The following is a 20,492-nucleotide window of genomic DNA, read 5'->3' on the forward strand; positions in this document are numbered from 1 at the left end:
CAGTTTTAAAGGGAACAAGACAGATGCATGGAAGATAAGGCCATCAGTGGTTGTTAGTCCATTGGGAAAAAATGGGGTATAAGTAGCTAAATAAATAATGATTTTAATGAAAGTGCAAATGAAAACTACCATCTTAGAGGATGCAGTTATGCCATCCAGGTAAGGAATACCTTTAATAAAGTGGTATTCTCTTGTGGGACATGTGTATTATGTAAAATAAAGGTCTTATTTCTGATTATTTATTAGATTACATCTAAATGCATTTGCCCCTGAATAAATTCATTTGTACAATCATTCAATTAAGACTTTTTAATCTAGTCACTACCCTGCCAAGCAGGGTTGTCCCAACTGGAATGCACAATAACTTCATGTTATAACTTACATCTTTTATGCATCTCATATATGTACAATGTTGATTTATTGATGCACATAGAACACTAAAATATGTACAACACTTATGCTAAAAATTCAGTGCAAGTGAGCAAAATGGTGTGACGATAATCATATATTCAGTTCTCACAAGGGAGGAACAAGACTGAAATGAGAATTTTGGAGCTGAAACACAAACTAGTTGAAAATTTCTATATAATTTTGCCTCTATGCCCTCTTTGACACAGAGCTATACCTCTCCTGATATATTCTTCCATGTTCTATTTAATATTGCAGAATCATAATATCATCACATTGATTCTCTTCATTCCAATAGTTCTCTTATTATTGATGGTCTCTTTTAGATCTAAGTACTCAACATTCCCTGTTTAGGTTTGGAGGCTTCTAGCAATAAAGTATAATTGATTTGTTCTTGTCTACAAATGCTAAACATTAAGTATCCTGTGTGTGTTTTCAGTCTCTTAAAAAGGCTATCAATTTCAGGTAGCTTTTTCCAGTGATGACACTTTCATGTTAAGCAGAATGAGCATCAAGGGATGCTTTGAAGTGGAATACATGGAGGAAGACCACAGTCATCTCCAGAACAGCACATATTTTCCAGTCGGGAACAGAGTTATGTACCAATCTGATGAACCAAGAGACAGCAAAATGACCTCCTGGAGTGATGCCTTCTGTCGCTTGTGCCTGGTTTAAATCCACAAGCCAATGCAAGGAACACGTTTATGGATTTGTATCATCTGCAAAAGAACCAAAGCTTAGTTCTCTACTGCTCTCTAGTGCCCAGTATGAAAAACACATGTTTAAAGCTCAATGAGGCAAATGCGGTTCCTTTCCTGTTGTTAATTTTTGAGGACGCATATATGGGCCATGCACAGTTCCTCAGACTGTGTCCACTCACAGACCACTCTTGGCCATCTCTGAATGTCTATCAAAAAGATCAAACACAAGGAAGAAAACTAGGGTGCATCAAAGCTGAGAAAGGAAGGAATTTCTTGTCAAAAACTACTGATGCTAGTTAAGTAATGACTGTGATGAAGAATCAGTCTCTATACTCGATACCTACCCTATAATTCAAATTCAACGTAATTTGGGTTGGGATAGCAACTGCATACCTTCACAATGGAAAATATTGATCTCCTTACTGCAGAAAGCTGGTGAAGACACTTGTCAGCCAATGAGGTTCTTCAGACATGTACATGTAAGCATTTGCTTTCTAATGACATCCTAGGATCTCAGATTATGTTTTAAAATTTCTTCTCCTTGGATTCAGAGAATCCAGTTCATATTTTGCCTGCACAGTTATAGCAGAGATAAATGTAGAATGGCCCTCACGTCACTGACAGCACCATCCTAAGCAGACTTACACCCTTCTAAGTCCACTGAAGTCAGCGCATCTGAATTTTTAAGCAATTATAGGAATCCATACGATTTGTATTTCAAGTGATCATTCTTTGCAACATATCCTTTCTGTGGTGTGTGTCTGTGTGTACACCTTTAAGCGAGCCCCCAAGAGCTAGTTTCTGTTTCGCGCGCCGTACAGACCACCCCAAAAGAGCCAATGTGCAGAGAGAGAGACCTCCGCCGAAGACGCCGTCACCCGGACACAGCAAAAAGAACCAGCCAGAAAAAGAACACAGAAGAAGACCATTGCTGCGTAGGTGCCTGATAAGGTATTCACCCTCCCCCTTGCATTGTGGCCCTAGCTAGGCAATTAAATGTCTATGTAAAACTGCTCCGAGCCTCCGGGAAGGAGCGGTATAGAAGTCTAATATGTATGTATGTATATGTATGTTTCCTCCCTCAAAACCTGTATAGGTTTTGTATACCTGTATAGTGTGTGTCTCAGTATTCTTCATATATGTGTAGTTATCCTCCCAGTTGGAAGCAATAAAGAGATGTTTTATTGAAGCCACCAGAATCTCTAGTGTGTTGGCTAGAGATTGTGCAGGTCTGAAGGGTGATCCAATAGGTAAGCTTACCTCTATCCACTACACCTTAGAGAATATCACACTAAGTGTATCAATTGATGCTGAAAGTGAGTTCAGGACAATTAAACATTTGCACCCACTTACCCAACTGCCTCAAGGTATCTCAGCTTTCAGTCTTGGTGCTCAGCAGCTTGCACGGACCTCCTGCACATTCATTCAACTCAGTGACATATGTAAAGTAGCAGCTGCCAGAGCACAGATGAGAAGATGATTCAAAATCAAGAAAAAGAAGTGCCTGAAGAAGCAAGTTTAAATGCAGCCTTGGTATCATCACATTTGAGATGCATTTATGTAGATGACAGAACCTGTAGCTTATCAATAGTTAAGATCTGAGAGGCTTCTTCCTTTTTTTTTTAAAGGTGCCAAGAGTCAGCTTAAGATGGGCAGTAGACAGCAGTGAGAATGGTCTCTATGTTATGCATGGATGTGATCAGTGGTTATCTGTAACCTCCGATTTAAAGCCTTTGCCCTGAAACTATTTGTACTTCAGATTATTTTGAAATTTAAACTTCAAATGAACATATGGTTATATCCTTTTACAAAGCAAACAGTAGCACTTCCCACATACAGACGGCATTAATAAATTTGCAGTAAAGTTTGCTTTGGTTAATAAGTTCAGCTTCTAGTTAATAAGTGACGAATGTCAGACTGTTCAATTACAGCAACTGTAAGTGCTTGCTGAGCTGAGATATCACAGATGTACTCTTTGCTAGTTCATAAAGCATATCTACCAGCTGCAAAGGGGATTCAGCTCCAAGCTAAACCAGGTATGGCAAGTGCAACCAGGCAACCAGGTTTTTAATTTTGGAATTTTCTTCATGCAAGGTATAATTTTTAAAACTTGCCATTTTCTCACACGGAATGTGTTCCAACTGCAACTCTTTTCTACTCAGTAACAATATTGTCTTTCCTTTCTGAGTCTGAAAGCCACTTAACACCATTTCTCCAACTGGAAGGAGTCTTTTCCCAATAGTATCGCTGTGGAGACTGTTCATGTGAACACAGTGATCTGGAGTGATCAGTTTTCATGCTCCCCACAGTTTTTCCCAGGGGCCTTCAGTAAAGGAGCAGGTACTTAGTGCTATAGGGAGATGCTTAGTAATGAGAACAGGTGTTTCATGTGGTATGAATTCTTCTATCTACTCGCCATTCATTTAACTTCCTTTCCCTTGTATTTATACATTCATAATGCTGTAATCATCTCTAGGCTGTAATCAGCTCTAGGCCCCATCATATTAAGACTTTTCTATAGTACCATGTCCATAATTAACAGTAATGTCTGCAACAATCCTGTGGGCAGCCATGGCGATCTATGTAAACCAGATAAATGCAACCATTTGAGAACATAAGAGAAGCCATGTTGGATCAGGCCAATGGCCATCCAGTCCACCACTCTGTGTCACATAGTGGCCAAAACCCAGGTGCCATCAGATCCACCAGCAGCCCCAGAATTCCAGAAGCCATCCTACTGTTGCCCCCCAAGTACCAAAAATATGGAATGTAACTGCCACATAGTGTTCCATCTATACCTTGTGGCCAATAGCTACTGATGGACCTCTGCTCCCTGTTTATCCAATCCTCTCTTGAAGCTTTCTATGCTCATAGCCGCCACCACTTCTTGCGGCCCAGAATTCCATGTGTTAATTACTCTTTGGGTGAAGTACTTCCTTTTATCTATTCTAAGCTTACTCAGGCCTGTAGCCAGGATTTCGTAATTGGGGGGCTTTAAATAAGACGGGGGGAGCATTGACAACACAAAACAAAAAAATTAAATTTTAAAAACTCATGCTCGCCAGTTGGAGCAGGCAGGTATTCACCCCTGTTCACTCCCATCCAGTAGCCCTGCAGCCCATTCACACCATGGCTCATTGACATCACCATGTGGTCTGCCATGGGAACCTGGGCACCCAAAGGTGGCAGCGATCCCAAAAGCAGCTTGCAAAACAACAAATGCATGTGGTAGGAGCCTCACAGTCCTCCCTGGTTCTCACTGCCCTGAAGAACTTAGCATCATCTGCAGATTAACCCTGCAGTACCCCACTGCTTACCACCTTCCGCTGTGAAAACTGCCCATTTATACTGACTCTGTTTCCTGTTAATTAACCAGTTTTTAATTCACAAGAGGCTTTGTCCTCTTATCCCATGACTGCTGAGTTTACTTAGGAGCCTTTGATGAGGAACTTTATCAAAAGCTTTCTGGAAGTCTAGGTAAACAACATCTACTGGGTCACCCTTGTCCGCATATTCATTCACTGCTTCAAAGAGTTTGGTGTAGTGGTTAAATGCACGGACTCTAATCTGGGAAAATCAGGTAAAATCAGGTTTGATTCCCCACTCCTCCACATGCAGGATGACCTTGGGCAAGCCATAGTTCTGTCAGAGGTGTTCTTGAAAAGCGCAGTTCTGTCAGCTCTCTCAGCCCCACCTACCTCACAGGGTGACTGTTGTGGGGAGGTGAAGGAGATTGTAAGCCACTCTGAGTGAAGGGCAGGGTACAAATCCAATCTCTTCTTCTTATAAAAGGTTAGTGAGACAAGATCTTCCCTTATAGAATTCACGCTGATTCTTCCTCAGTAACTTTTGTTCATCAATGTGCCTACTAATTCCATCTTTAATAACCAATTCCACCAACTTACCTAGTATTGACATTAGATTGACCAGCCTGTAATTTCCTGGATCTCCACTAGAACCATTTTTAAAGATGGGGGTTACATTGGCTCTTTGGGAATGAAGGCAGATTTTAGGAATTGCATATTTTTTTCAGGAGTTCCACAAGTTCACATTTGAGTTCTTTTAGAACTCTTGAATGTATGCCATCTGGGCCTGGTGATTTGTTACTTTTTAATTTGTTCATCAATTGTAAAACCTCATCTCTCATCACCTCAGTCCAACTAAGGTCATTTGATACCCCTCCTGAAATCAGTGGTTCTGGAGAGGGCAAGCAACTCCCACCTTCCACAGTGAAGAAAGAGGCAAAATATGCATTTAGCTTCTCTGCCATTTCTCTACCATCCTTTGGTAATCCTTTTTTCCGTGGTCATCCAATGGCCCTACTACCTCCCTGGCTAGTCTTCTGCTACTAATGTATTTGAAAAATTTTTTATTGTTGATCTTTATGTTTTGTGCAATATGAGATTAACATAGTTAGCAGTAAACTGCAGTGGAGAACACTGGCGTTATTGGCCCACTTTGCAGATGGGATGAACGACTCTGCAAAACCATAACAACACTGAACATTTCATCTTGTCACCACCAATAGCTTCACATTTATTGAACTATATTTGCATGAGACATGAAGGCAGTAATAAAATATCTGTACACTACATCTGTTAACAAATATAGAGTATCTCAAGTGCCTGCACATACTCTAATGAGGATATATCACACTTCAAGCTGTAAGTGCAGACAACAACATAATTCAAACACTGATTTTTCCAGTTATTGTACTTTACCCAAGTAGCATGTGATAGTAATTATGATACCAAGAACTTTTTCTCTAATTAGCATATATGTACTGGAATACCTTTCTAGAACACCTAAAGAAAATCCTTACTCTATTTGGGTCTCGATCTGAAGGAAAGCTGTGTTTCACATTCTTCTAACTTAAAAAAAAAAAATTGAGCAGCAACCATTAAATGTCTATCCTGAATATTTCATAATGAAGCCATCTTTCTAAGCCATCATCTATTTTTTTTTTTTACTTGAAAGGATTTCAACTTCCTTCAACAAATTAAAAATAAACCACTGCGCTTCAGGCATAAAATCCAAAAATCAGAATTTGCAAAAACTAACATATTGGTTAGATTTCATACTTCATCTTGGAAAAGTTCCTTTTGCTTATGGAATTCTTAACCAAATGTTCTTTAGGAAATATTTTTACCAAGGAAAAAGAGGCTAGGGGACAGGTTCTGCAAGATCCCCAAACCTTTTCTTTTGTGGGTTGGGCTCATTTTTAAAAACAACAACAGTGCTTCCTAGTAATAATGACGGAACCACAAAGCACTCAAATTTCTGTGTCATGGAGGCTAAACAAAGCTAGTTCTAAGTGAGAGCAGTACTTCTTGGCTTGGCATTGCCCTCACTCTGAAGCAGCTTTATTTGTCTTCAGTAAGGCTTGTAATGGAGTGTTCTTGCCATTACCTGAATGATACATGTGGAGAAGTCAGCCAGTACCACAGAGAGTAGACAAATGGACTAACCAGGTATAAGACTGCTTTGTGTGTTAGACTATAATAGGTATAAGACTGCTTTGTTCCTTCATTGCCTTCAAGATCCTAGTTATACTCATTGGATGGACACGTCTTATTCACTGGGTTGGTTTACTCATAACTGGACATACATGACACTAAACTACAAAATGAAAAACAACCCCAATTGGGGCAATGACTGCAACAAGAGGCTTTCTAGTATTTGTCCAGAGTAATTCCAAGAAAGCTTATAAATACATTTCCAAGTGGACCAGTGATTGGGAACAGAACTTAGACTAAGGTGCTGCCTCACCAGCTAATTACAGTATATTCATATATACCACAGATTAAAAACAAAACAAAAACCCAGCAGGCACAGACAGATAGCCATCTGAATCTCTGAAACCTCAGCCTGGCTGTGCCCTAGTGGTTTTCCTGCTCCCCTTAGTTAGTTGTGGCAATTTGGTTGTCTTTGACATTTGTCTCGAAAAAACACAAGGGTTTTTGTGCAGGCATGCTGTAACTACAGTAGACTTTTGCACACATACATCCTGCCTGAAGATGGCCTCAGTTTCAATACCTGCTATTTCCAGCTAAAGGATCGTAGACAACAGGATTTAGAATTGGAAAAGACACGTATCAAAGGTCCTGAAAAACCTTCAGTTCTCTGTTTGAAGAGAAATAGACTGTATGCTTGCTTTCTCAGGGTTGTCAAATAATAGCGTGAACAGGTGCTTTGGTACCATTGCCTTTATATTAGCATTCTGGAATTAAATGCAATCACATTACCGTCTTCTTTCTCTACAGCCATGCATTTTGAAAAAGAAAAAAAAACCTTGCAGAGTCAGATCCTACAGCTATTTCTGCCAGCACATGAATCAGGGCAGGGGGAGGGAAATTCTTGCTGATTCCCCTTCTGCAGATCCCCACATTGTACCCATTGTGGTTCCTGGTAGTTCCCTGCATCCAAGGGCAGCATTTGGAGGGGCAAGAGAGACTTCAGGGGGAATTGCATTCCCCAAATGGAGCTCTGCGAAGGATTGTTGGATCCAGCCCAATATTTTCCTTAGCAACTGGTCAAGTCAGTTGAGGACACAGAAGACAGGTGGGGGTGGGGGTGGATCCTACTGTTATCCTCCCACACCACTGAGCCAAATTTGAAGCTCTCCTCCAGTTTAAGTGGCTCTTTAGCACTTTAAACATTTTATCAAGTAATAACAGCCACAGAAAGTAGCTTGTCAATTCAGTTTCAGTGTTTGGTGCATGACTCCTAGCAGGAGCAAAATTTAATCAGACTTAAAAAAAAATGTTTGAGAGATTTGTCTGTTTTTGGAAGTCAACACTGTGGTTAATTGATACTTACAAATTATCCAAATGGAAAGACTGGCAGAGCTGATTATTTTAAACAGAGAGTTTTAAAACAGAAATATGCTTCCTATGCTTCCATATTACTAAAAATTCCTTTGAATGCTTTCCCTCTTTTTATTCAGTTCCGTTCCTACAGTAATTTTATTATTGCTGCTCAAATTCCCATCATTGTTCTACACTAGAGAAGTCAGTCAGTATAGTTTGATGGTAAGACAATATTTCTACTGTGTATAAAAATAAGATCATTTGTTCTTCTTCATTCGTGATGTCAAACAGCCCGCCAGCTGCAAATAGCAAGAGACACTACATAAAACATTTCCATTCCCTTTGCTACATGGAATGTGGATAGAGTAATTGTGCCGACCCTAAATCTTTGTAGAGAGAGATCAGGAGAGAACAGTGAGTGTGACAGTTCCTTTTGTCCTTTTTAGAATAGCCACAGCTTCTTCATGAGTGACCCCTTCCAGACTCTGCCCGTTGACAGCTATGATCTGATCCCCTCTCTTCAGACGTCCATCTTCTGCTGCTGCACCCTGCAATGACAGAGTAACCAAATACTGGCTCACAAAAAGGTTTGCTAGATCACCTGACTGGAAGCTTCTCATATAGCAGTAAAAAAAAAGAGTCATCAGCAATGTGACTCTAAGCAGGTATCAGTAGGCTTAGAAGAGCAGGACTCTGTTTACATTCGCACTGCAAGCAAAGCAGATTGACTCTAAAAAGATTTTTTTGCCCCAATAATTAAAAAGTTAAGATGTTAAGCCAGCCTACTGATGCGTCTCCCTAGATGGGAACTCTCAATAGGTCAAAGACCTGCATCTGAAATGCTAATATGAAATACTAATAATATCATTCCATACTGACACATACCTTTGCAAATACTGTCTTAACATAAATGGGCAGATCACCATGAGGGCTTCCGTAACCTCCCACAATACTAAAACCCAGCCCATCAGGTCCTCGGTCCAGAGTGATGGTTTTATACTGTGGAGGTCTGTAATACAAGAAAGAAACTGATCTTCCTATGTGTTCAAAGTCTAGCACAACCATTTTAAAGTACTTAATTATTAACATACCAAATAGGCATTTAAACACTGAGGCGTATGGGTGCTCAAGCATCACAATTTCACTATGTATCTGAAACAGTTTGTTCAGTTAATCAGCTCAACTCAGACAGTCTTTGCTATCTTTGTCTTCAGTCAATATAAATGTATTTTTTCCACAACCTAAAGTGGAGGAGGGTTGGGTCTCCTTCCGACTACAAGTTGTAAGTACTTACAACTGCAAGTAAAACATATTTCCCAGTGCAGCAAATCTTGCTCTTTCTTTTTTCTTTCTTTCCCTGCACTCCCAGTACAATTCTCTTGAGTTATCTTCCATTTAAAGTACTTATCAACATGACTAACTGCTCTAGTGTGAGTGAGTATGGGTGTTCACTGGAAAATGGTAAAAAGGAAAAGGTCATCTCCAATTCTCCAAGGGCTGTGGTCTCAATCCCACCCTCCCACCTTTCCAGTAGAGATGGGAGAACTGATAATGAATCTCACTTTTTTCAGCCCTCAGTGCAAGAATTATAGCTAAGTTGTAGAGTCATTTTGTTCTGTGCAGATTTCAAATAGATTATCTTACAGTGGTTCTAGCAGCAATGACAACTCATCAGACTCAAGCCTAAGATTCTAACTATGGATATATGTACTCACCCCAAATCATCCTGGAAGATATTGCTTGATGTTAGTCCAGCAAATGAAAGACTAGAAGGTGGTGGATCTTGCTGCTGGCCAGTTATGACACTGACATCTCCACCAGCTACCACCTGTGGATTCATTTTAAATATTAAGGAAGCAAGCAAACAGCGTATCATATGAAACAGCATGCTGAGAACAGCAGCATAATACCAAGAGTTCCGTTAAAAAAGAAAGGAGGGGGATGGAAGAGGTCATGGAATGCCAAGTGACTTGTGTTTCCAATGCTCGCATTTGTGTTTTGTAACATCCAAAGTGGTGACTGTGCATTTTCCCTATAGTGAGATGCATGAACTTCAGATACATGTGGAGCTTGCGTAAGGAAAAAGATGCAAGTCCCTACTTCAGATGTCGACCAGGGGCTCAGGCTTCCATATGTAAATTATGTAAAATGCAGATCTAGTTCCCTATGGAGCAAACAATATAAAACAGGAGGGGGGAGTAAACCAGTGATGTTTTACGAACCAGATTATTTATGACTCTCAAGCAAGACTAATAGTGTCTTGCTTTAGACACCAGCAAGGATGTTTCTCTGAAAGTGAACAGGCTTTTGTAGCAGGAGATATAAAGGTTATGGATTAATGAACTAAATTCTTCAAGCATCTGTGCCTTCTCTTGTTCATTCCATCAAATGCACCTATAGACTGTATAGTTTTAGAAGATGCCACTAGACCTTTTTGCTTTTCCCCTTAAGCCTGATTCTGGTTATTTTCTTGTTTGGGTGAATAATGATTTGTTTGTGTATTCTGAGGGTGATTTCCCACAAGTGCTGCTCCGCGCTCACTCTTCTCTTTGGCCCGGTGGTACGTGTCAATTTCACACACGCTGCTGTGTGGCCCCATTTTGCCCCGCAGCTTCACGCGATTTTCCCCGAGTCGACTCAATCCCGGTCACAATGAGTTTTCTATCCAGCTTAACAAGAGAAGGTTGACCTTCAGGTGAATGCAACTGCACAGTTGGCTCACCACCCAAAATACGTACCTCTGGATTCACCCTTAATAGATTGCTCTGTAGGGCTGTGGTGGCTCAGAGGTTAAGAAGCTGAACTGCAGACCAGAAAGTCTGTAGCTCGGCAGTTCAAGACCCGAGTGCCACATGACAGAGTGATCTCCTGTCTCTGGCCCCATCTCCTGCCAACCTAGCAGTTCGAAAGCAAGAAATTGCAAGTAGATAAATATGGAAATAACAGCATTCTGTGTGCCTTGGCATTTAGTCATGCCAGCCACATGACCACGAAGGTCTTCGGACAGCGCTGGCTCTTCACCTTGGAAACGATGAGCACCGCCCCCCAGAGTCGGATTCGACTGTCTTTCACGCAAGGGAAACGTTTACCTTTACTTTGATTGCTCTGTATGTTATACAAAGGCTAACCACTAAGGAGATGACTATGAAGAAAATGGGTCACATCTGTAAAGCCTCTGCTTGTACCCCCGGTTTTCAGAATGTCTGATTCCTTTAGGACCTCTGGGTGGCAGTGGAAACCATTTCCAACTTTCGGGCAGAATGCATGTGAAGATTCATGATATTTATTTACTCGCTTTTTATGTTTAACCTTCCTCTCCAATGGAGACCCAAAGTGGCTTAGACTGGTTACCAAGGATGCTTCCATGGCAGAGTGGGAATTTGAATGTGGGTCTCCCAAATTCTAGCCTGACACTCTAATTACTACACAGTTCTGGTTCCCTACATGCCGGTGTCAAGTATGACTCGCTGGTGTGACAAAATTTAAATGGCCTAGGCTGCAGTCCTAGCCATATGTGCAAGTGGGGAGGAAGCAGCACTTCTGCAGCCAGAGGCTTTGCAAATTTAATGCAACTGATCACACAGCAGAATAGACATACATTTTAAAAAGACCAGATGACCAACTGCTATAAACACTTTCAAAATAACTCCAGTGGTGTTCTCCCCATCATGAATATGGCTGCCTGCAACTGCAGCCCAAAGCTACTTCCAGAGACAGGTTGATTATAAGCATCCAGTTGTTAATGTATGTGTCCTTGTATGTGTAGACTGCAGCCGATAAAATTAAAATCTTCTCCAACATTAGTAGGTCTCCAGTCTTGAAAACAAAGCAGGAATCAAAGTTCTGAGAAGTACCGTAGGCAAAACCTTCTATTTTACCTGTATTTCAATAGTGCCCAAAGCATTTTTTAGCAAGCTGACAGCCTGGGAATGTGTCATGCCTTCTGTGGATGTTCCAGAAATGCTAACAATCCTGTCCCCGACCTGGAATATCAACAAGCAGGAGAAATAAAATATCAGTATTACTAGGTAACACTTCAAGGACATTAGTGAAGGAGGACTTTTATTTCTTGTCTGTATTACGATGCAGAATTCAAACTACTTCTTTAGCACAGGTAAAGCACCACAGCTTCATTTATAGCAGCAGAAAAATTCTAGCTCACATTTCCCTGCACTGAATAAACTGTGATGACAGCACTGCTGTGGCTATACCATCACCAAAAAAGTCTCAAAGCTTGCTCTTCCCTTGTTCCTTCTACCATGGAAGATCTTGCCTGTGCTTTCTGCTGAGGAACTGGGTAGCGACTCTTTCCTCTATCTGAAAAGAAGATGTTACCCATAATAGACTGGCCACTTTGTTTTTCCTTGGGAAACAAAATGGTCTTACGATCTCTTATAGACTCTCATTTTTATAATGGCATAAGCTTTCATGGACCAGAGCCCACCTCATCGGATGTATGAAGTGTATCCTTAGCTGGCAAAAATGTATATACAGAAAGAGACAAAAATGTATACAATAAGATTAAAAGGTGATGAAACAAAAATGTTTTTTGACCAATTTACTATTCCCCCCCCCCCGTGTTCAAGATTATACATCTGCCAACATTTTCAGTTGCCACCAGATTTTCTATTTTGTTTTACTAAACCCCTCTGGGATTTCTACTGGGGACATGGGAAAATACAAACGTAGAGGAATCTTTCAAGCATCCTCCAACCTTTGCCGCTTATGAGAATTGCAGGTAAGAAGGTCACCATGCTTCCATCATTTCACAAAATATGTAAAACTGAATGATTCAGAAGGACATTCTTATAAATGAATCAGAATTGTAGTATAATGGACCAGCTCAGGAAGATGCTTTTATAAAGAAATATGATTGTAGCTATTGCAATATTTATTGTATGTGTCGACTTGCTTTTATTGTCTTCTACCTTTGCAATCCATTTTCTGCAATATGGCATGTCAGGCCTTACACCATTTGTTTTTTTTTATTGCATTGGTCTCCAATTCTATAATCCTAGACTTACTGTAATTTTTATTGGATGTCTTATGCTGCCTGATTGAATTATTTTTTTTGCAATGTGCCTTGGTCTCATCAAGAAAGGAAGGCTATAGCCCTGCCCTGGATAGCCCAGGCAAGACCGATCTCATCAGATCTCAGAAGCTAAGCAGGACCGACCCTGGCAAGTATTTGGATGGGAGACCTCCAAAGAATACCAGGGCTGAGGCAGACTACCAAGCCACTTCTCTGAACATCCTCCATGCCCTAGTAGGGGTCACCAGAGATTGTAAACAAACAAGCACTGTATAAATAACGCAGACCATGGAGTGCCCAAAGGTCATGCAAAGGAAAATTATATTGTAGCAAAAGCAAGACTAATAACAATAACAAGGGACCACATATATCACTAAAGCAAGATTACATCATAAAATGTGCAAGTACATACATAATATACATAAGTTCACAAGTAGTTTCACAAGTAGTTGACGAAGACTCCGGATTTTGATCTTCGTTTCGAGGGTTCTTCTTCAAAACTACCGCATAAAAGTACTGATAATGTACAGAAGACCTCAATCATGTATATGTAGGAAAAATCCTTCACACAGCACTCACAAAGCACAGAAGCCTTCAGACTAGTAATACAGGAAAAATTCAGTCCTAATACTCATATAAAGCCGGGCATCTGATCAATAGTGGAACATGTTCTCAAATGGTCACTGCTGTGTTATGTATACTATGTATGGACTTGCACATTTTATGATGTAATCTTGCTTTACTGATATATGTGGTCCCTTGTTATTGTTATTAGTCTTGCTTTTGTTACAATATAATTTTCCTTTGCATGATCTTTGTGCACCCCATGGTCTGCGTTATTTATACAGTGCTTGTTTGTTTACTGTCACCAGAGATTGCCATGACTTCCAGGCACAGGCGCACAGACAGACAGACACACATATATGCAAAAATACCAAAAAAGAAAAAGGAAGGAAGGCTATAAATGAAACAAACAAATAAATAGGAGGGAATTTGCTCCTATCCTCATGGTTCTAAACAGTAGGAAAGCTGGCCTATAAGAGGTCACCCCTTAAAAAGTACAGCTTTTTTATCATTCGAGTAGTAAAACAGACTGGTTCTGCCTAATTGCTTTTCTGCGGAGCTCTCAGCGGGCTTCATGCAGTCTTCACTGAGGTCTGTTCCTTTAACATATGCTGTACCCAGGCCTATCCCTATTTGTAAACTGCTCTGAGCCTAGGAAAGGCAGTACAGAAATAGCATACATAAATGAATTCTCAGAGGAGGAGGAGATTTTGTTACTTGATTAACATGCAGGTAAAACAACAACAACAACAACACGTTGATCTAGCCATGCTAATCGCTTGAAGTTCAAACATTTTGTTGTTAATTTTTAACAGTCTCTCTACTTACCCTCAGTTTCTGTGTCTGAGCTGCAACTCCATTTGGGTGCATCATTGCTATGAAGATAGGAACATCGCCAAGAGGGCTTCCTACTCCTCCAGCAATGCTAATTCCCAAGGAATCTGAAGGGCCCTGTTACAGCAAATTTAAGAAAGCAAACAACCAAAAACAAGTTATATTCTTTCTGATCAATATTAAACATGCTGAGATATTTGAGCAATTTTAGTATCTGGCTGGTAAACCTGGGGACATAAACCAAACTTACTAAGTCCCTCTTCCAGAGGGTTCAATGTGTACAAAATTCAATTACTATTACTCTGTATAACACAGATACTAAAATCATCCACTGTTTCCAAGACTATTGTTCTTAGGACCAGGCTTAAGGCTCTTAATACTACAACTGTACTTAGTGGGAAACCTCATTCATAAACCTAAAGGATGCAGTGATCTTACTTCAAATGCCCACAGTCTGAGACAAGCAAATACACACAGAGACACATGAGAGGCATGTGGTGTCATCAACCAGTATTAAAAGTATTTGTAACAATATCACATCTTTTTTGGTACATTGATGTAAAGGGATGTGATCCAGGGCTATTTTTCTGGGGGAATGCACAGGAACGGAGTTCTGGAACCTCTTTGACAAAAATTCTTTTAAAAATGTAGTATACAGATTGAAAACTTCATATCCCTCCTGATTGTTCCAACACCTCTTTTTCCCAAAAAAAAAGCAAAAAAAAAAAGCCCTGATATGATCCATTTACAAGACAGCCATTCCAAACATACAAATACTGACATTTCTATGGAATTCGTCAGGCAAATGAACTGTTCTTCACATCCTTTAAACTTTTTTTAAAAACTTAATGAATGGGGGGGGGGAACCAGAGCTGGGCCACATTTCAGTTTCAGATGGTTTCCAATTTCTTTCTCAATGGCCTAAAGTTTTGAGTCCATCCAATCAACAACAAAAAAGGAAGGGCTAGTATAAAAATATGCTTATCAGTACACTGCAAGCCACAATTCCCAATGCTTTTTCCTTCTGGAAGTTACAGTGCTAGAGCTATATAAAGAAAAATCATGCTCCCTCTAGTGTACTGTTACACTAACAATTTGAGACTACAGCATTAAACCGAGTGTTTAGTTTTACTTGTGTTCCACAGAACACAAGGAAGGGAAGGTGATTAATCATTCCTTTTGTTAAGAATAATAATTGAACAATCCATTGTACCAATTTAAAACACTGAATAAAGGTTATTTCTCCCAGTTAATATCTCTCCTGTTAAAAATATTATTTCAAACAAATAAAAAAAGTCACAGAGACATTTAAAAAAAACCACTCTGAAAAAGTAACCTATATAACTGAAATAATGAAGATAGTTTCAGAGAGCAGCCATGCTGGTCGGCAGTAGAACAGCTAGGTTCAATAGAGGAGGGGCTGTGGCTCAGTGGAAGAGCATCTGCTTGGCATGCAGAAGGTCCCAGGCTCAATCCCCGGCATCTCCAGCTAAAGGACCAGGCAGTAGGTGATGTGAAAGTCCTCTGCCTGAGACCTTGGAGAGCTACTGCCAGTCTGAGTAGACAATATTGACCTTGATGGAGTGATGGTCTGATGCAGTATAATGCAGCTTTTTATATGTTCATATGTGAGTCCAGTAGCCCTGTACAGAGACTAACAAGATTTTAAGGGTATAAGCTACCAAGTGGTATCTGACAAAGGGAGATTTGACTCTCGAAACCTTACACCCTGAAAATTTTGTTGGTCTCTAAGGTGCTACTGGACTCGAATCTAGCTGGCATAATGACGTAATAAACTTCAGTAACTCACATAACAAACTTAAAGTAAGCTACATAACCAAACTTTCTGAATGTCAAGCCAGTAATATCAGTCCTAAATATCAGGTGAAGAAAATAAGTAGGAACAGGATACACTTGCCAGTCTTTATTATGTCAGAAAACGATTGCTGCTTCTTGTCCTATCCACTAAGCATTGGAAGAGAGGACAAGAGTTTAAATTACAGGAAAGCACACTGAGAGTCTATATGTGAGAATCTTCCTAGCAAGACCAGCAATCCAGATTACCTAATGAGGCCATGAACAGTGCAGTCCTAAACATAATTATGCCCCTCAAAGTCAACTGGCTTTAGTGGACCAAGAAGGGTGTAACTGCCTAGGACTGCATTGGAAATCTCATTCCTGGGACAACCTGAAGGCTGGGCAGGTGCCCACTGGAAGTGCTTTTAGTTTAGGGTATTCAATTTTAGGGAAGGGTCTGGCATCGATGAGACAGAGAGTACATTCCAACTCTTCCAATTTCATTTAGTTCATAGCTACGAAAATTATATTGAGCATGAGCCTTGAGTCTGGGTAATGAATCATGCATCTGACACAGCAAAATATGAGCCTATAGGCAATCATCTGTTAAGTGAAAAGGTTTCATTAATGCGGGTATGGAAAGTTTAAAAATGAAAAGAAAAACACACACAAAGCAGAGCTTTCTCACAATTATATGTCAACTAACAATTTCCCAGTTCCAATGAAGCGTGTGTGTGTGTGAGATACAGAAGTGCACGCTGAATATGCACTTCTGTATCAAATGGTAATGTAATGATGCTAAACAACAGCCAGAACAGTAAAGTGCTCTAAAGCAGCTGAGAGATAAAAGAATTGCTACTGAATCTTTGGTGCCTGCAGAAATGCAAACTACCTCCTTATTCCTGTAAATCCATACATTGCAACGCTGTCTTAAAAACCTTGAAAATGCCCTAAAAGTTTACTACTCCATAAAGATGTTTACCAGCTCACATATCTCTCTCACAGCTGCATGTTCCTGGGCAACTGGATGGCAGGATGTTTTGCCCAATTAATATTTTTTGAAGAGGAGAGAAGAGAACACTTTTGTAAAATTAACTATCACAAAAATGTAGTTTGAGGATTCAGATTTTGCAATTCTTAGTAAATAAATCTACCATATTTAACTGAAAAATAATCTAGCAAAGTGCTTTTAAATCATTAGCTTCAGTAGTAATAAAACAAAACCTCTAATTAAAGTCTTCTAATGAAAAACTAGCCTGAATTATTTAGGATATAATCCTGCTTCTGTTGAATAGCCAATAACAAGCTGTCTCCTGTTGGAAATTTTTGGAAACGCTCCACTTACCTTTTTTATTTCAACCGTTCTTAATCCCTGTATTTCAGATGCCACTTTTTAAAAAAGAAAGAAGAATCAGTATTAGTGTGGTTTTTCATTTCAATCCTTAATTTTTCATATAGATCAAGATTACGTAATTTCAAAATTAAACAGGAATCCAGTGGCACTTTATTGCAGGATAAGCTTTTGTGAGTCAGGGCTTGCTTCCTTTGATGCACTGAAATGGACATACTTTAAGAACATGGATTTATATTAAAAGCGACAGCTTCAGGCATCAAATATAGTGAATTATGTTAGACTTTAAGGTGTTACTGAACTCCTGCTTAATTCTGCTGTTATTGATGAACACAGCTACCCTTATGAAGTTGCACATTGCCTGGGAGTTGCCTGGGAAGGGTGGGATATAAATTTAACAAACAAACAAGTGCTGGAAAAAGAGTACACCACAGCAGATTAAAGATCTTGTAGATCTGGACAATTGTATTTCAAAAATGGATAAGGTTGGTTCTGAGAAATTCGGGATGATGTCCTTGCCCTCTGTGTTATTTATCATTTTTTATCATTATCATTATTTAAGGACATTGGTTCTTATAATGAAAAGGGATTGTTTTGGCAGGCAGCAGGAACTCCTGGACAGCTTAGAAAACACTTGGAAATGGCATGGATAGCCATTGCATACATTTCCACATTTTGTATTTCACCACAGTGTCTTGCAGTGTAGTCTTAAGAAGAATTACATCCTTCTAAACCGATGAATTTCAGTGGGTTTAGAAGGTTTTGTAAGTTGCAGCTCCTCTTAGGACTACATTGCTGGCCTACAAGCTTTACTGGTGTGTTTGAAGTTGACCTGGGCATGTAATGCTTCAAATGATACAATTGAAAAGCCACAACATGCATCCCTTGCCCACCCCCACCCCCAATGTATTCAATTTAACAGCACAGCACAAAACATAGGCACAAATTTTAGCTATAAAAAGCAACTGAAACTTACATGAATTCTTCTTCAACGTGCTTTCATAACTTTCACCTGGGTTGGATCCAGAACCTGGGAAACTGAAGGAGGACAGGCTGCCACTTCCCTCACTGACCTTAAAAGGTTTCATAAAGGAGAATTACTCCAAGTCCTTGAGCTTATGTTGACATTATCTAATTCTCAGAAATCACTCAAAATGGCATTGCAAAACCAGTAGCCTGCATTTTCAAAAATTGTTATAGTCTTTGCTGTATTACAGCAGTGAGAGTAAGAACTCAGCAAGCTGACTGGTGGGAAAATATTATATACCAAATAAAAGAAGTGGCTTTTTAAAATAAAATTCTTTCCATAACATAGAGAGCAATCCTAAGCAGGTCTACTCAGAAGTAAATCCCGTTTTATTCAGTGGAACCACTAAGAGTGAGTGTGGGGTAGAGGTTGCAAGTATCGAATTAGTCTCTGGGAGATCCAGGTTCAAATCCGCACTCACACCATGGAAGCTTTCTGGATGACCTTGGGCTAGTCACATTCTCTGAGCCTAATCTATCTCACAGGGTTATTGTGAGGATCATATGGAGGAGAGATGAATCACGTACACTGCTTTGGGTCTCCAATGGGGAATTAAATAAATAAAATAATTAGACTAAGGCTGCTGTCACACACACTCCACTTTCAATGCACTTTCCAGCTGGATTTTACCACGTGAACTGGCAAAATCCAGTTGGAAAGTGCATTGAAAGTGGGTTGAAATTAGATAATTTAGTGTCTGTGACTGCAGCCCCTGTCCAAGGAAGGTGTTCTTAAGACTGCAGCCGAAATCAGAGTTTTCAGCAGCTACCTTGCCTAGATATAGAAATTAAGAGGAAGATCAAGTCCCCTATACAAGTTGACCCATTAAGAATACCAGCCTCCTACACATAGAACTCGCTATGTAGGAGGACTGCTGATTGCAAAAGGAGGGGTCAGCAGCAGGAGACCCCCATGCACAGAACCGTCCATGCAGGAAGGTGTAGGAAGGATGTGGTCGGGAACTGGATCATCCTCTAAACCAGAGGTGTCAAACTCATTTGTTACAAGGGCCAGATCTGACATAAATGTCACTCTGTCGGGCCAGGCCATGTGTGCCACAAAACGTAATGCCAGGTACCGGAGATAGAAACTGTATAAAGAACAGCAGCTGGTAAGCTCCAAGCTGGTATATCCTCACTGCAAGGCCCCCTGGGCTGGGAGGGGGGTGCAGAGGAAAACCTGCATGGGTGGACTGGAGAGGCAGCAGTGCAGCACTGTGCAGATGCTCCCACGATGCTTGACTGCTGCAGACGAAGTTGTTCTTCTGTGCTGAAGCCACAGTAGTGTGGCTCCGCCCACTCCCTCCCCAGCACTCCTTCCCTTGCATCAGTTGTTCGCAGGCCGCATAAGAGCCCTTGATGGGCCGGATCCGGCCCCTGGGCCTTATGTTTGACACCCCTGCTCTAAACGTTTAGTTGTGACAGCAAAACTCGTGCACACAAGCATCAATAAACATTTTCATTCCTTTGGTTGATCTAGATTGCCTTTTATCCTTTGGTGAGTATGGCCATCTACTATACAATACCTTTAAGGATCCAAGCCATTAAAAAACATAAACTAGGATAAACCCAATATAAAAATTGGTATATGAAACAAATGTTTTTATATGTTCTTGGCTGTAGATTTTATTCTTCTCTGATAAGGCGGTAGCAAAATCGCTGCTGCTGCAATTCAATTCCCTTTTATTCGCTTATATAATTTAATAGCGCTTGTGATGGTTCCAAATGAAGCCATTGCAAGCAGTTACAAACCTGGCTGCTCTGAGACGTTCTCCTCTCCGAATGGAATGGGCCTGCCTTTATTCTTCCAACTTCTAGTCTGACTGTACCTAATGAGCACTAGAGAGCAGGCATTATTTATAAGACACAGATTCCTTAACCTAGGATCATTAAAGGCATTTCTTAGTTCATGGCAAGATTAAGAGCTGGTTCAGACAACCATCAGCCAGTAATTCTGTACATACTGTAGA

General features: G+C 40.3%; 1 protein-coding gene across 1 annotated transcript in view; it reads right to left on the bottom strand.

Annotated features, from left to right (window-relative positions):
* Positions 1–6,151: 6,151 nt before the first annotated feature.
* MPDZ (multiple PDZ domain protein) overlaps positions 6,152–20,492 on the bottom strand; it is a 113,289-nt gene continuing 98,948 nt past the window's right edge. Inside the window, exons 42-49 of the mRNA XM_015413485.1 lie at positions 20,275–20,361; positions 18,473–18,569; positions 17,491–17,534; positions 14,343–14,465; positions 11,797–11,901; positions 9,634–9,746; positions 8,804–8,927; positions 6,152–8,466 (exon numbers count right to left, since the gene is read on the bottom strand). Of these exons, the coding sequence (XP_015268971.1) occupies positions 8,320–8,466; positions 8,804–8,927; positions 9,634–9,746; positions 11,797–11,901; positions 14,343–14,465; positions 17,491–17,534; positions 18,473–18,569; positions 20,275–20,361 (840 nt within the window). The 3' untranslated portion in view covers positions 6,152–8,319. The remainder of the gene's footprint in view (positions 8,467–8,803; positions 8,928–9,633; positions 9,747–11,796; positions 11,902–14,342; positions 14,466–17,490; positions 17,535–18,472; positions 18,570–20,274; positions 20,362–20,492) is intronic.

The sequence above is a fragment of the Gekko japonicus genome, unplaced genomic scaffold (genome assembly GCF_001447785.1).
Source record: "Gekko japonicus isolate JY-2015 unplaced genomic scaffold, Gekko_japonicus_V1.1 scaffold155, whole genome shotgun sequence".
NCBI classification, from domain to species: Eukaryota; Metazoa; Chordata; class Lepidosauria; order Squamata; family Gekkonidae; genus Gekko; species Gekko japonicus.